This window comes from Hypanus sabinus, chromosome 12 (assembly GCF_030144855.1).
Source record: "Hypanus sabinus isolate sHypSab1 chromosome 12, sHypSab1.hap1, whole genome shotgun sequence".
Classification (NCBI taxonomy): Eukaryota; Metazoa; Chordata; class Chondrichthyes; order Myliobatiformes; family Dasyatidae; genus Hypanus; species Hypanus sabinus.
In genome coordinates, this window is record NC_082717.1 from 51,354,732 (window position 1) to 51,370,321 (window position 15,590).

General features: G+C 41.7%; 1 protein-coding gene across 12 annotated transcripts in view; it reads right to left on the minus strand.

Moving 5' to 3' along the window:
* The window catches only part of nrxn1a (neurexin 1a), a 1,527,797-nt gene that overhangs the window by 1,281,360 nt on the left and 230,847 nt on the right, over positions 1–15,590 (minus strand). The window contains exon 6 of one of the 12 annotated variants that reach the window (XM_059985909.1): positions 5,570–5,599. The exons of the other annotated variants lie outside the window; for them this stretch is intronic. Within the exon in view, the coding sequence (XP_059841892.1) occupies positions 5,570–5,599 (30 nt within the window). The remainder of the gene's footprint in view (positions 1–5,569; positions 5,600–15,590) is intronic. 12 annotated transcript variants of the gene reach the window in all.

A 15,590-nucleotide genomic window follows, 5' to 3' on the forward strand; every position in this document is an offset into this window, starting at 1 on the left:
TTTATCTGTTTCTCATCTTTATTTCCTACCTTTAGGACCTTTCTCTTCGCTAAAGGCAGATCTATCTCCTCTCCCTTACCCCCTTTCACTTTACTACTCTTTGTCTTACCACCCTCGAAACCATCATGGCACAGGGTCGGCAAAGACGTCTTGGCCACATCAAAACGGGCCAGATTTAAACTGCTCTCGTTCACAGCTCTCTCTCTCGACAGGCTGCAAGTGACCGCGCCGGCGAGATGGTTCTTGAGCGCTAGGGGCGAGGCCACCACACTCTCTGGTCGGCAGGTCGGCAGCATGGCTGACCAAACCTTACCCCCTGCTAAGTCATTTCCCAGCAGGATGTCCACGTCATCTCTCGGGAATTCTGAGGGCACCCCTATTTCAACTGATCCATACACCAGCTCACAATCCAGAATGACCTTATATAGGGGCACCATTTCTATCCGTTTATTTATTCCTTCCACCTTTACCATGCCCGTTTCCCGACCAAATTCAAGTACCTTACGGCTAACCAGGGATAATTCAGAGCCCGTATCCCTCCAGATTCGTACGGGAACTGGTGTGTCTCCCTCCATCACAGACACAGTTCCGTGTGACTGACAACTCCCAGAGCCCTCTCGTACTCTGTCTACCCTCGGCTCTCTGGTCGATTTGCTGATTACCACGGCACACCCGATAGGGACTGTGGTTTTCCCTCTTCCCGTCTCCTTCCTCAGAGCAAAGCATCGAGATGCAATGTGCCCCTCCTTTCCACAATTAAAACAGGTCAAACCCGGAGCCCTCTGGACGTCTTGCCTTTCCCCCTCAACCTTACCGCTAGCTCCCGGTGGAACCTCTGCCTCACTCGTCGGACTTTCTCGATCGTTCCCACGGTCTCTCTGGGGACCTTTATTCGAGGGAGTCTTTGTCTTGTGGGTTAGGGCATATTCGTCCGCCAACCTGGCAAATTCTGAAATGGACTTATCTGGCTTCTCATTCAAATACACCCGGATCTCCTCTGGAACACAACTTTTAAATTCCTCAATCAAAAACAACTCCCTGAGACGCCCATAATCCTCGCCCACTCTTTCCGCGGTGCACCAATGGTCCAAGAGCACCCCCTTCTCATGGACTAGCTCGGTATACGTTTGATTCCACCCTTTCCTTAAATTTCTAAACTTTTGTCTATAGGCCTCAGGTACCAATTCGTAAGTCCGGAGAATGGCCTTCTTTAACTCATCATAATTCTCCGCTCCTCCCTCCTCCAGGGACAAGGCCGCATATGCTCGTTGGGCCTTCCCCTTTAACACACTTTGTAACAACACCACCCACTGCTCTTTTGGCCACTTCTGATTTACTGCCACCTTTTCAAAAAGCAAGAAATAACTATCGATATCTGCCTCCTTGAACTGGGGCACTAATCTCAACTCCCTACTAACATTAAACCGCTCTGCTTGGTCTAACCCTTGATCTCTTCGCTCGTTCTTCATCTTCTCAATTTCCCGGTCATGTTGCCTCTGTTTCTCTTTCTCGGCCCGTTCCCTCTCTTTCTCGGCCCGTTCCCTCTCTTTCTCTTCTGCTTCTAGCTTCTTTAGGTGAATTTCATGCTGCCTTTGCCTTTCTCTCTCTCTCTCTCTCTCAGCCGCTTCCAGCTCTTTTAACTTAATTTCACGTTCCAACTTTAATTTCTCCACCTCTAACTGAACCGTTCCACTTGATGGTATCTCTTCAGGGATATCTCCCAATACCTCAGCTTCAAACATCTTCTTCCCAATGTAATACTGGGTTATGGCCCTTCGTACCTCCCAGTTTTTCATGGACGACCTCACTTCTGTGAGGTTCAACCCCTTCGCTAAATTTAACAAGTCTGAATTTGTGGCTGCCTCTAACCGTCGGGTTTTCCATAAATTCACCCACGTCCATCTTTGCTGGTTTCCCGTCTGGCTACCCGCGTAACCAGATTCAAGTTTTTGATTTACAAGCCCGATTCACTGGCCTCCCAATTTGGTGTCAAATCCCGGACGAGCCCCCAACTGTTATGAATCCCGTAACTGGAGAACTTACCAGCAAAGATAGAGAGGTCCGTTGAAGTCTGATGTCACTATTTTCAAACGTTTTATTCGTAAAGGGACACAAAAGTAGGGTTAATGCACACATTCAGATAGTGCACATTGTCAACATTCAATCTAAAGCACGGGTATAGTAATAATCATCATTAAGAAGTGAGCTCTGCTGATGTCTAGGGGTTAATAGATTGTCCGTTGGAAATATAAAAGTCACTCTGAAAGTCTGCAGGCCTCAGCCCTTTGAAAATCGCTGGGTTTTGCGTGGGGCGACCGAGAGAGAGAGATTGGGGGAGAAGAGAAAGAACTTGCCGAGTCTTGATGAATCTTCTGTGAAATCGGTGGAGCATTGGTTCCCTCTCCCCGATGTTAATTAAAAGCGATTTTCTGTGATTCCAGCCACAAATTCCAATCCCGGAATCTAACGCACGTGGCTTCCTTCAGAATGGCTTCCCGCTGCTGCGGGATCACTCTCTCGTGTCTTCTGGGTGCGTCTGAGGGGGCTGTCCCCCTGAGACTCTCCTTTATACTTCCTCACGGGGTCGCAGGTGTCAATCAGGTTGGGATGATGCAATTTCTCTCTCAACCAGCCCACCTTGCCTGAGGGCTTTTCATGTGGTCTCCATGAGACAATAGTTGCTGGCATCTTATTCTGTATCCCTGGTGGGACGTGCAATTTTTCACGTTTCTCTCTCTCTCACTTCCTGGGTCTACTCAACAGGTGCTCTTGCGATTCTCACAAAGGAGGGGGCTGGGATCATAACATCAGTCCCTACCCAGGATTTAGAAACATAGAAAACATACAGCACAATATAGGCCTCTTGGCCCACAATGCAGTGCCAAACATGTACTTACCTGAGAAATTACCTAGTGCTACCCATAGCCCTCTATTTCTCTAAGCTCCATGTATCTACCCAGGAGTCTCTTAAAAGACCCTATTGTATCCACCTCCACCACCGTCACCTGCAGCCCATTCCATGCATTCACCACTCTCTGCATAAAAAATACTTACCCGACATCTCCTCTGTTCCTCCTTCCAAGCATCTTAAAACTGTGCCCTCTTGTGATAGCCATTTCAGCCCTGTGAAAAAGCCTCTGACTATCCACATGATCAATGCCTCTCATCATCTTATACAGCTCTATCAGGTCACCTCTCATCCTCTGTCACTCCAAAGAGAAAAAGCTGAGTTCACTCAACCTATTTTCATAAGGCATGCTCCCTAATCAAGGCAACATCCTCGTAAATCTCCTCTGCACCCTTTCAATGGTTTCCACATCCTTCCTGTAGTGAGGTGACCAGAACTGAGTACAATACTCCAAGTGGTGTCTGACCAGGGTCCCATGTAGCTGCAATATTACCTCTCAGCTCTTTAACTCAATCTCACAATTGCATGACTGACAGTAGTGAAAACAGAGAGGAAGACACTGACACGGTGTAAGAAACCCTGACCACTGCCAGAGATGGAGGACCTTCATTGCTGACGTACCCATTTGCCCAATATAAAACAAATCTGAGTTAAAATTACTTTCTCTATTTCTGTGACAACTTCCTTTACACATAAGCTTATTCTCCATTTTTCTTCAATCTAGTTTTGACACACCAAATCATCACTTCCATGGTCAGATTTTGCTGGCCTTACAGACAAGCTTGTTCACACAGCATAAATAAATTAACATGCACATATTTTGTAAGGAACAGCCCTTATCAGAATTTTTTCAGATTGTGGTTTTGTTCCTTTCTGTGGAATAACTACCCTTCTGATTCTCCCAATTCAATCCATTTAATGAGCGTGGTGATATTTAAAGCCCTGAAAGTGTCCTGACCATCTCATAGGTGTCATATTTCTCTATTATAATTAGACCCAAGGGCAAATTCAGGCATTAAATTCTGGTCTTGGAGGAAACATACGTAACTACCAGAAACTACAAGGAAGGAGACACCCAGTCCTGATTTTGTCAACCCTTGTACCATCATGACCCTTAAACAAATTTAATCCTACTTAGATTTCATAAATATGCAGAGTGGACGAGCATTACCCCCACACCCCCAGAAGCAATTAAAACAAAGCAAAAACTATCATCTGTGGTGCTATTTGCACAATAAAGTCCGTGGCTCAGTTCTTCACATACTGCATATTTGATTAATAACTGTTCTTTGGTAGAATAACCCAATTATTTATGTTTTACTGCTTTCCTAAATTCTGTTGTACAAATCAAAGTTAATTATTCATTATGATACAGAATCTGGAATTTAATGCAGGTTAAGTACCCCTTATCCAAAATGCATGGGCTGGAAGTGTCTTGAACTTTTTTTGGATTTTGGAATACGAGCTTTGCCTTACAATTGTTCATCACACACGTGTACTTAACAGTAAAAATATTACACACCATTGATATCATGAAAATATAATCTAAGGTAACAAAAGCAGAACAGCACCATCAGGTGAAAACCTGAATCAGCTGCTGAAAAACTAACAACTGCAGTCTTTCACTCTCCAACTCTGATGTTGTGCTTTGATTGAAAGGTTACAATAAACTGTATTTGTATTTTCCTTTTTTCTAAAAAATGTTTTACGTAAGATATAAAAGCAAACAGTATTGTAGACTTGTTCTGGTGCTAGATTTTCATGATTAGCAGACACTTTTACAATTAAGTACCATGTTTTTTCTTAAATTTCTGTAACCAGCCTGCTGAATATTCACAGGTACCTTCAATTTTCAGTTTGTCATGATAGATCTTTGCTTGTTTCAGGACCAGTATACCATTATGCAGCATATGTTTACTCTGATGCTGACAAATGCACTCATTCAATACACAATCAAGATCTTCATTTTTCACTTTATGCAGTGTTTTCCTGTTTTTCATTAGCTGTTGTCCGTTACATACGCCAGGTTACTTCTAAGAACTGCCTGTGGTGAGCAGAGCCCTGCTCAACGCTTGAGAACTTCTCAGCATCTTGTGGGATCTTCCATTTGAATCATCATGTCAGCGATCAAAAGGATTCCGATTTCGGAGGTTTTCGGATATGGGTTACTCAACCTGTAGTAATTGTTCTGCATGCCACTCAGCCGTTCAATATAACTCTGCATACCTCTACTGTGTAGCATCTTTACATTATTGAATGTTAAAAGCAATATACTTTAATAAAGCTGCTTTTTTTGAAAACCTCAAAGCTTTTGCTGCATTACACACGCACATTACTAAATAAAAATGTCAATATCACAAAAAAATTCAAATCAAAATGGCTTAAATCAATTTCAAGATAATTTACAAACAATTTATTTACTTTGTCACAGAAAGCAAATTCCCTAAGGGTCCCTGCATTCTCTCATGGAAACAGGGGTTCTGAAAAATGCACTTGTAAATAAATCAACAGCTACTTTGTTTCTAAATGCAGACAATGACAGTTTGATTGACAAGTTTTGAGTGCAAGATACAAATAAACAAAAGCAATTTACTTGTCATAGATATAAACTATAGCAAAGAAATTACAAACACAAGGCAAATAAATGTTAGAAAGACTTACCAGTCCTGTAGATGTTGCTAGAGATAACTCCTTAGGAATGAAGAAAATCTTGACTAGTTAATCGTTGCTGAGTTTTTAAATAGCTTATAATATTCAGAAAATACTCACATTCAGAAACAAACAATTTTGATCAAAAAAGGAATTGAAAGAGTAATATGGATTTTTAAGTACTCAACACTGGTGACTTACTTCCATTTTAATATAAGTTTTTAAAATTATGAAGCACTTTACTTGAGTAAACGGGAAGTCTTACTCCCCGGTCAGAAAACCAATAATAAGTTATCTTCAACTTAATGGTGTTACTATGAGGGAAGAAATTAGAAGTTTTTTAAAAATAATATAAGTAGTTGAGAGAAACAGAATTGTCTTTTAAAGGAAAAAAATAATTGAACCTGTAATATATTTTACACTGAAAGGAGAAAGCAGATAAGTGACAGTGGTTGAAAGGGGAGTAGAATTGTTAACATGCACAAAACGAGCCAAATATGCTCTCTCTGCACCATAAACCTTTATTTAAGAGCTGAGTACTTAATATTCATTGCTCAAACATTTCCCTTTTATATTCAAGTCAACATTTAATTTTAACATACTTATGTCAATTTTTCTGCAAATAATGTCTCAATAAAATAAAGCTAAATGCTTAAAAAGTTCTCATCTCAAGTTATTAACCACTATTTCTAAATCTAATGTGAAGCAATTTCCATGTCATATTTTATTATTTTGACATAAAATGCAATAATACACATTTGATTTTTAACCAGTTTCCACACTTATCAGAATTGTTTTGATGTGGCTGGCTATGTTATTATATTGCTTCCTTTTAAATTCACTTTTTGACCAAAATAAACTCAAAGAAAAGAATTTATTAGTTTTGCAAAAAAAACATATCCAGCATTTAAACAAAAATTAGAACTCTGTTAGCTCTGTTCATGTTAAACTTAAATACATGAACTTTATTGTGGATATAATTAACCTGGAGTGGGGTTCTCACATTGTTGTTTTTCTCTTTGAAGAATAACTCTAAAATGAAAGGAGAGCCGGCTCTTGCCTCAGTACATCCAAATTTGCTTGGACATGGGCAATTGGAATAAAGAATATTTCTGAAATGATTCTGATTCTGCTATTCACACCAAGGTTATAAGAACTGGGTGATAATTCAGAGTAAAGGATCATCAGCACATTGCCTTCCACCTCCCAAAGGTCCTTGCGGTAATCCACATCGTTGAGGATAGTACTTTGCAAGTAAAGGTTTCCCTTTGCATTTGACAAGCAAGGATCTTTTGTAAATTAACAAGTATTCATTTTAATCCATTTTCATTGGATTAAAATGTGACACATCAAACAATATAATTATATTATACTCATCTTAAAAAAAAGCTTGTTCACTTAAATATGTTTCCAAATCAAATAAAAGCTAGGGCATACAATACAAAATATTAAAGGAAGGACATTCATCAGGATTCCCAAGCCAAGTACAGTGGTGATGAGCAGCAACAAGTTATGATCTCGACAATAGCTTTTCCATTATTCTGATGCCCTACTGACCCTGCATAATGATCTTTCACCAGCCACATTCTTTATTTGCTCTGTCTACACACTGAACTTTAATCCTGGCCTTTCACATTCATTTTACATGCTAAAGATAGGGAGACAATCTACCATTTCATGAAAACAGATTAAAACATCCTGACATCACACAGGCATCTCTTCAGATAGCAGCGCCAGGTGTGTTTTAGAAACACTGGGCAAGGCTGCATCAGCTAGACAGCTATCAAGCTTGTGACAGAATTGAAAAAAGTTAACTGAGATACACGAGACTGCAAATGCTGGAAGCTGGAGCAACCAACAAACTGCTGGAGGGACTCCATGAATTCAGCAGCAGTTATGGGGAAAAAATGTTTGATGTTTTGACCCGAAGTGACAACAATTCTCCCACAGATACTATTTGACTCATTGAATTCCTCCAGTGGATTTTTTGTCACGCAAACTAGTCAAAGTTTTCTTTTAAGTACAAAGGATATCTAGATACATATAAATATTTATATGGAGAAGACTTCCATTTACTTATTTGGTTAGTTACTTGGTTAGTTATGATTAATAAAGTTTATTTTTAAAATATAAAAAGGCTATTCACTCATCAGCTCAGAACAGACTCTCTTCAGAAGAATACACTGAGAGAGCACATTGGAAGAAACCGTGGTATATAATGGCTGAGCCGGGGAGCTCACCGATCATCAGAAGGTCCGAGTTGTGTGAAATCACTGCCAATGCATCCACAAAGACATACTGGAATGGCATAGAGAAAGCTCTCAAAATAATCATGTTGTATGATGCCCCAACACATTAAACCTCAGTTGTTTATAACCTCAAGAGCCTCCAGCACATCAGATTACTCTTGCATTTCTTTCAAGGCCTGGGTTGGGACTCACCTATTTTAATATCTGCACTGCAATGTTTTCAGCTCCTCTATATCACTTAAACTTGTAAATATATTTGGCAAATAATTCTTATCTGCTTATTAGTTTAGCACTTGGAGAGTGCGGGGACTTTCTTTGGGATATTTGTCTTCGGGACTCTTTAGACTAAACGTGCTGCTGAAATTCAATGCCATTAAATTCAACACAGCATTTTTGGTTTTTTAATGTTACCCACATAAGTTTCCATTAAGATACTCCTGAGTGAATCATTGGTTGTCAGGCTAAACTATTTGCATTTTCAATAACTTGTTAAAGAACAGCAAGGTATGGAAAACGTGAAATGTGTAGAGCAAAGCACCAAAGCTGTCATGAATTCTCACAGATCCAGATTCAACATAAATCATAACAAATGGGAAGATTTAGGTAAAAGATGGAAACCTGGCAGTGGGAAGAAATCCAGATACAAAACATGGAAGTTTGGATTTCCCGCTCATCTTAGTATATTTAACTACAGAATGTTTTCTAAATATTGCCTACAAAACATTAACCAAGTAACATAAAAGTAACAAGATTTCATTTCTAGAAGAGCTTAATAACTTATGCTCACTTTAACATAGAGGCAACTTCACAAAACCTCACAGCCCCTGACGATTATTATTTTAGTCTCAGAGCCTGACATTGGAACATCTTTCATGAGGGTGAACCCAAGGAAAGCATCAGGTGCAGGTGGTGTACCTGGCTGAGTGTGGCTGGAATGCTTACTGATATCTTCAGCCTCTGGCTGAAGTCATATGCCTGAAGAAGGGTTCAAGCATCCCATGCCAGAAGGACATGCTAAACTGACTCAATGTCTGTTGTCCAGTAGCACTTATATCCACTGTGATGAAGTATTTCTCATAAGGCATATCAACTCCTGCCTGAAGAGTGATTTAGATCTCCACCAATTTGCCTACATTCACAACAGGCACTGACTTTACACTTAGCTCTGGGACACCTGGACATTGAAGATGCATGCATCAGGATGCTCTTCATAGAATACAACTTGGCATTCAACACTATCATCCCCTTAAAACTAAACACAAGGCTCCAAGCACTAGGCCTCAATACCTCTCTGTGCACCTGGATCATCAATTTCCTCACTTGTAGATCAAAGGCAGTTTGAAGTGGCAACAATATCTCCTCCACAAACTCCAACAGCCCAGGTACACCACAAGGTTGTGCTTCATTCCTAGTTCTACTTGCTTTACAAATATGATTGTGTGGCTGAATCTAACTTCAATGCTATATTTAAGTTCACTGATAATGCCAGTTTTGTTGGCTGTGTTATGATCCCAGCCCCCTCCCTTGTGAGAATCGCAAGAGCACCCGTTGAAAGGGGGGGGGGGGGGTCAGTAGACCCAGTCGGAGAGAGAGAGAGAGAGAGACGTGCCAAATTGCAGGTACCACCAGGGATACAGAATAAAGACAACAGCAACTATTGTCTCATGGAGACCACATGAAAAGCCCTCAGGCAAGGTGGGCTGGTTGAGAGAGAGATTGCATCATCACAACCTGATTGACACCTGCGACCCCGTGAGGAAGTATAAAGGAGAGTCTCAGGGGGACAGCCCCTCAGACGCACCGAAGACACGAGAGAGTGCTCCCGCAGCAGCGGGAAGCCATTCTGAAGGAAGCCACGTGCGTTAGATTCCGGGATTGGAATCTGTGGCTGGAATCACAGAAAACCGTTTTAACTAACATCGAGGAGAGGAAACCAACGCTCCCCTGATTTCACGGAAGATTCATCGAGACTCGGCAAGTTCTTTCTCTTCACCCCCCCAATCTCTCTCTCTCGGTCGCCCCACGCAAAGCCCAGCGATTTTCAAAGGGCTGAGGCCCGCAGACTTTCAGAGTGACTTTTATATTTCCAACGGACAATCTATTAACCCCTGGACACCAGCAGAGCTCACTTCTTAATGATGATTATCACTGTACCCGCGCTTTGGACTGAATGTTGACAATGTGCACTATCTGAATGTATGTATTAACCCTACTTTTGTGTCCCTTTACGAATAAAACGTTTGAAAATAGTGACATCAGACTTCAACGGACCTCTCTATCTTTGCTAGTAAGTTATCCAGTTACGGGATTCGTAACAATTGGGTTTCTCGTCCGGGATTTGACACCAAATTGGGAGGCCAGTGAATCGGGCTTGTAAATCAAAAACTTGAATCTGGTTACGCGGGTAGCCAGACGGGAAACCAGCAAAGATGGACGTGGGTGAATTTATGGAAAACCCGACAGTGGGGGTACTAGAGGCGGCCACCAAATCAGGCATGTTAAATTTGGCGAAGGGGTTGAACCTCACAGAAGTGAGGTCATCCATGAAAAAGCGGGAGGTACGAAGGGTCATAACTCAGTATTATGTTGGGAAGAATGTGTTTGAAGATGAGGTATTGGAAGATATCCCTGACAAAGTACCATCAAGTGGGACGGTTCAGTTAGAGGTGGAGAAATTAAAGTTGGAACGTGAACTTAAGTTAAAAGAGCTGGAAGTGGCGGAGAGGGAGAGAGCTGTGAACGAGAGCAGTTTAAATCTGGCCAGTTTTGATTTGGCCGAGACGTCTTTGCTGACCTTGTGCCATGAGGGTTCCGAGGGTGGTAAGACGAAGAGTAGTAAAGTGAAAGGGGGTAAGGGAGAGGAGATAGATCTGCCTTTAGTGAAGAGAAAGGTCCTAAAGGTAGGAGATAAAGATGAGAAGCAGATAAAGCTGTTGAAAGGTCCAGAGTTGGACATGGATGAACTGTCTGGTTTGGCAGAATAGTTTGAAGAACTTGAGAGTTTTAAAGGTGTTACCGATAACGAGAGGAGGGCAGTCCTAGATGGAAAGGGTACCCTTGCCTCGAAGGAGTCTGCTGAAAAGGCCGAGGAGGTTGCTTCAGCTCGCAGGGTTGCGCCTTCCCCGGGTAGGAGCTGCCCAGAGAGTAACTGGGAGGATCGGGGGAGGTTAGAATTTGAAAAAGGTACGGGTGTTGAAAGCCTGCAAGAGGCCAATGTCCCGTTTGAGAGTGTCCGAGATGGGGATGCCCGAGTAACGGAGCTCAGAAGAAGTCTGAGGTATCTGATCCAGTGGAACGGGGCGGCCGTCCTTGTGGGTCAGATGGACTCGGTTCAGTGGGTAAAGGGTTAACCTTGGTAACCGGGGAAAGTGTGAGTTCCCCGGCGTCTGTACTCGAAGGAGTGTTCAAAGTTAATGCAGAATTTAAGAATGGGGGGGGGGGGGGGGTGAGGATTGTTGGCGAAGGAAACGAAAAGCCTGTAGTTTCCAAATCGAAGGAAGAAATCTTAAACCTGGCAGATCGCTCACAGAGTGAGCCGGGGAATAGCGGGGCCCCCCGCTCTATTGTTATGCTAGGATGGGGTGTGAAATGGCTGCCTTCCACAGGCCACTTGAGCAAAGAGTTCGAATCAAACACCAATAGCCTGAAGGGGACTGATAAAAGGGCCAGCCACCTGGGTAAAATCAAAGAGTTGGGTGGAAATGGTCTAAGTCTGGGGCATGGTGTTGCTAAAATAACCCCGATGAGCAGGGCGGGCGGGAGTTCACCACGCAAAACTACTCAAGTTCCCCACGGGGGGGCTCGCCGGAAAAGAGGCGACGGTTAATGGGGATGCCATTGTTAGACAGCCAAGCAGGTTGAACGGGTTTGCGCCAAAGCCTGTGAATCATAAAGACAGCCCTTTGGAGACCTGCCGGTTAAGTTAAACGACTGAAACGATTAGTATTCGCGTAAACTTTTGTAAGTGCACCTAAGCTAAGGTCACACCTCCTTAGTTTTGTTGCTTAGAAGAAAAAATTAAATAGGTGGTTATTGAATTGAAGTCTGATGTACGGTTTGCAATGTTAAGATATGAGAGAAAGGGACACTGTAATCGTTAACTATTTCGATACTGACTTGAATGTATAACGGTAGTATTTTGTGAAAAGAAAAACTTGTGTATTGTGTTAGATCCAAAACTCCTGTAAGTGTGTACCACTCTGTTTTAACCGCTGGTAAAATGGCCTTTTAAGAGGGGAGGTGTTATGATCCCAGCCCCCTCTCTTGTGAGAATCGCAAGAGCACCCGTCGAAAGGGGGGTGGTCAGTAGACCCAGTCAGAGAGAGAGAGAGAGAGACCTGCCAAATTGCAGGTACCACCAGGGATACAGAATAAAGACAACAGCAACTATTGTCTCATGGAGACCACGGGAAAAGCCCTCAGGCAAGGTGGGCTGGTTGAGAGAGAGATTGCATCAACCCAACCTGATTGACACCTGCGACCCCGTGAGGAAGTATAAAGGAGAGTCTCAGGGGAACAGCCCCTGAGACGCACCAAGAAGACACCAGAGTGTTCCTGCAGCAGCGGGAAGCCTTTCTGAAGGAAGCCACGTGCGTTAGATTCCGGGATTGGAATCTGTGGCTGGAATCACAGAAAACCGCTTTAACTAACATCGGGGAGAGGAAACCAACGCTCCCCCGATTTCACGGAAGATTCATCGAGACTTGGCAAGTTCTTTCTCTTCTCCCCCAATCTCTCTCTCTCGGTCGCCCCACGCAAAGCCCAGCGATTTTCAAAGGGCTGAGGCCCGCAGACTTTCAGAGTGACTTTTATATTTCCAACGGACAATCTATTAACCCCTAGACACCAGCAGAGCTCACTTCTTAATGATGGTTATTACTATACCTGCGCTTTGGATTGAATGTTGACAATGTGCACTATCTGAATGTATGTATTAACCCTACTTTTGTGTCCCTTTATGAATAAAACGTTTGAAAATAGTGACATCAGACTTCAACGGACCTCTCTATCTTTGCTAGTAAGTTATCCAGTTACGGGATTCGTAACAGCTGAATCAAATGTGGTGATGAATCTGCATAAAGGATGGAGATTGAAAATTTGGTTGAATGGGCCATCAAAAACCTCACACTAATCATAAGCAAAACCAGCAATCTGGTTATTGACTATGGGAGAAAAAGTTGGAGGTTTATGAGCCAGGGGATCAGAGCTGGAGAGGGTCAGTAACTTTAACTTACTTCACATTACCATATCAGAGAATCTGTGCAGGGTCCAGCTTGATGGGCTATCAGAAGGCAAGGCAGTGGTTTTACTTTCTTAAAAATTTGCATCGATTTAGCATGATTTCTAAAATGTGGACAAACGTTGATAGATGCACTGCAGAGAGGATACTGGTTGGTTGATTCACTGCCTTGTATGGAAACACTAATGCTCAGGAATGGAAGTCTACAAAATGTGGTGGATACAGCCCAGTCCATCACAGACAAAGCTCACCCCATCATTCAGTGAATTTACAAGGCATGCTGCCTCAAGAAGACAGTATTTGATGGCTTTTTTTCCCCATCAAAGCCCTCCATCATCTAGCCCATCGGGCAAGAGGTACAGAAGCCTTACTTCCCACACCACCAGGTTCAAGAACAGTTATCACCCAACAACCACCAGGCTCTTGAACCAGCATGGATAACTTCACTTAGATCAGTGCTGATCTAACATACAGGCTCACTTTCAAGGACACTACAACTCATGCCTCAGTATTATTTGTTTTCTTCAAGTATTTGAATGATTTGTCTTCCTTTGCACATGGATTGTTTGTCAGAATAGTTTTTCAGAAATTCTATTACATTTCTTTATTTTCCAAGAAATGCCTGCAAGAGAATCAATCTCAAGATATTATATGGTGATGTGCTATAATAAATTTACTTGGAAATGTTCATAATAGGTTTACTGACCAACAATTAGCCTGACCAGCAGAATGACTGTCTTTTGAGCAGGAAAGAATAAAACTTGGAGAGGAATACAGGTAAACGGAGAGTGAATGCACAAGAGGAAGGTACTCTGAAATCACAGGATATAGGAAAGATCAGAAAAAGTGGAGCATAGGGTAATACGGCTGTTGAAACTAGAGGAATTAGAAGTCAAAAACAAGTCACATATGAGAAAGTAAAATTAATCTACAACTAGAGAAATAATTGTAAACGGATCTGACAAAGACAATAGACAAACATAATGGAAAGTATCAGTTCAAATTATTATTGCAAGTTTATTGCACGATGTTGCTGTTTTTAAATAATGATGAACCTTCTTTTCAAATCCTTTAGAACTCTCATTTTATATTAACTTCCACGGATTCCTAATATCTATTTTTGTCTCTCCTGCCTCGTTTCTTCAGTATACTCCTACAACCCTTATACCCATCAAGTGATTCGCTTGACCTGATCTACCTAAACCTGATGTGTCTGCACAAAGCTTCAATTTCCCTCATCAAACCTGAGTGCCCAATTAGAAGGGGAGGTAAGGAAATTAACTTAAATTGAATGTTCCCTCTTCTTTAATTCCCCACCCTGCCCACCCCCTCACCCTTATCTGTTCTCTTCACCTCCCTATCATTTCCCCTGGTACCCCTTCTCCTCCTCTTTCTCCTCTCCTATCAGATTACTTTTTATCCAGCCCTTTACCTTTTTCACCTGTCACCTCCCTGCTTTGTACTTCATCCCCCTCTCTCACACACATAGCTTCACCCATCACCTTCTAGATTGTATTCCTTTCACTCCTCCCACCTAATATTGGCATTCACCCTCCTTTCACTTCAGTCCTGATGAGGGGTCTTGGCCTGAAACCAACTGTTTATTCATTTCCATTCATGCTATCTAAACTGCTGTGTTCCTCCAGCACTGTGCGTGTGTAACACTTATAATATACCAGTCTGTATGCTGAAGTGAAAAAAACATTTTGAAAGTGCATACAACTCATCTGCCTGAAACTTGCTTCAGGTGTAGATAATAATGGGGTAACTGAGATCTCTCCCCTAAATTTTAAATCAATGCTCATACAATCAGTAGATAAAAAGGACAGCCAACAATTCAAAATTATAATAATTGAGTCAATTAAAGACTGCAATAAATCAGAAATAGCTACTCAATTTTAAAAGTACCCTGAATTGAAGATCAACAATCAAATACATTGTGATGATTGATCAGTAGTCACCAAAATCTCAGTCCAGCATTAATTTTGGTCCTTTGAAACATGAACCATCCACCATCAAAACTGACATAAGAGCTCAAGCAAAGTGTATGTTTCTTATTCAAAGACTCTTCAACACTTTATCTGCAGCTTTCTTCCTTAATGTATCCTCTTCAGAATAACCCTTGTCCATCTTATGGAAACAAGATTCACTGAAAAATACCTTAGATTTCCTTCAATAAATATTTGATTGTAAATCCTCAAGAGAATTGTACTATCAGATGTAAATAAAACTTGCCTTAATTTTTAAGAGTGAATGTACATCTGTGATCAGACATAAACAAGTATTATCTACAGATTTTTCTTAAATCTGAAGTTGAATACAAAAAATTACAAACTATTTCATTTTTATTTAGTATTGACAGTTGAATTTTCACAATCTTCTGGTACAATTATTTTGTTGCCATTTTAATGGGAAGAAAGGGAAAGGACGATGTGACTGAAGTACAGTATATATTATGTTGATTTGCAATGACAGTTCCTACATACAGACTGCCACTGCCTTTAATGGCAATTCCTTGTGACTAATGACTGTCTCACTTGCAGTG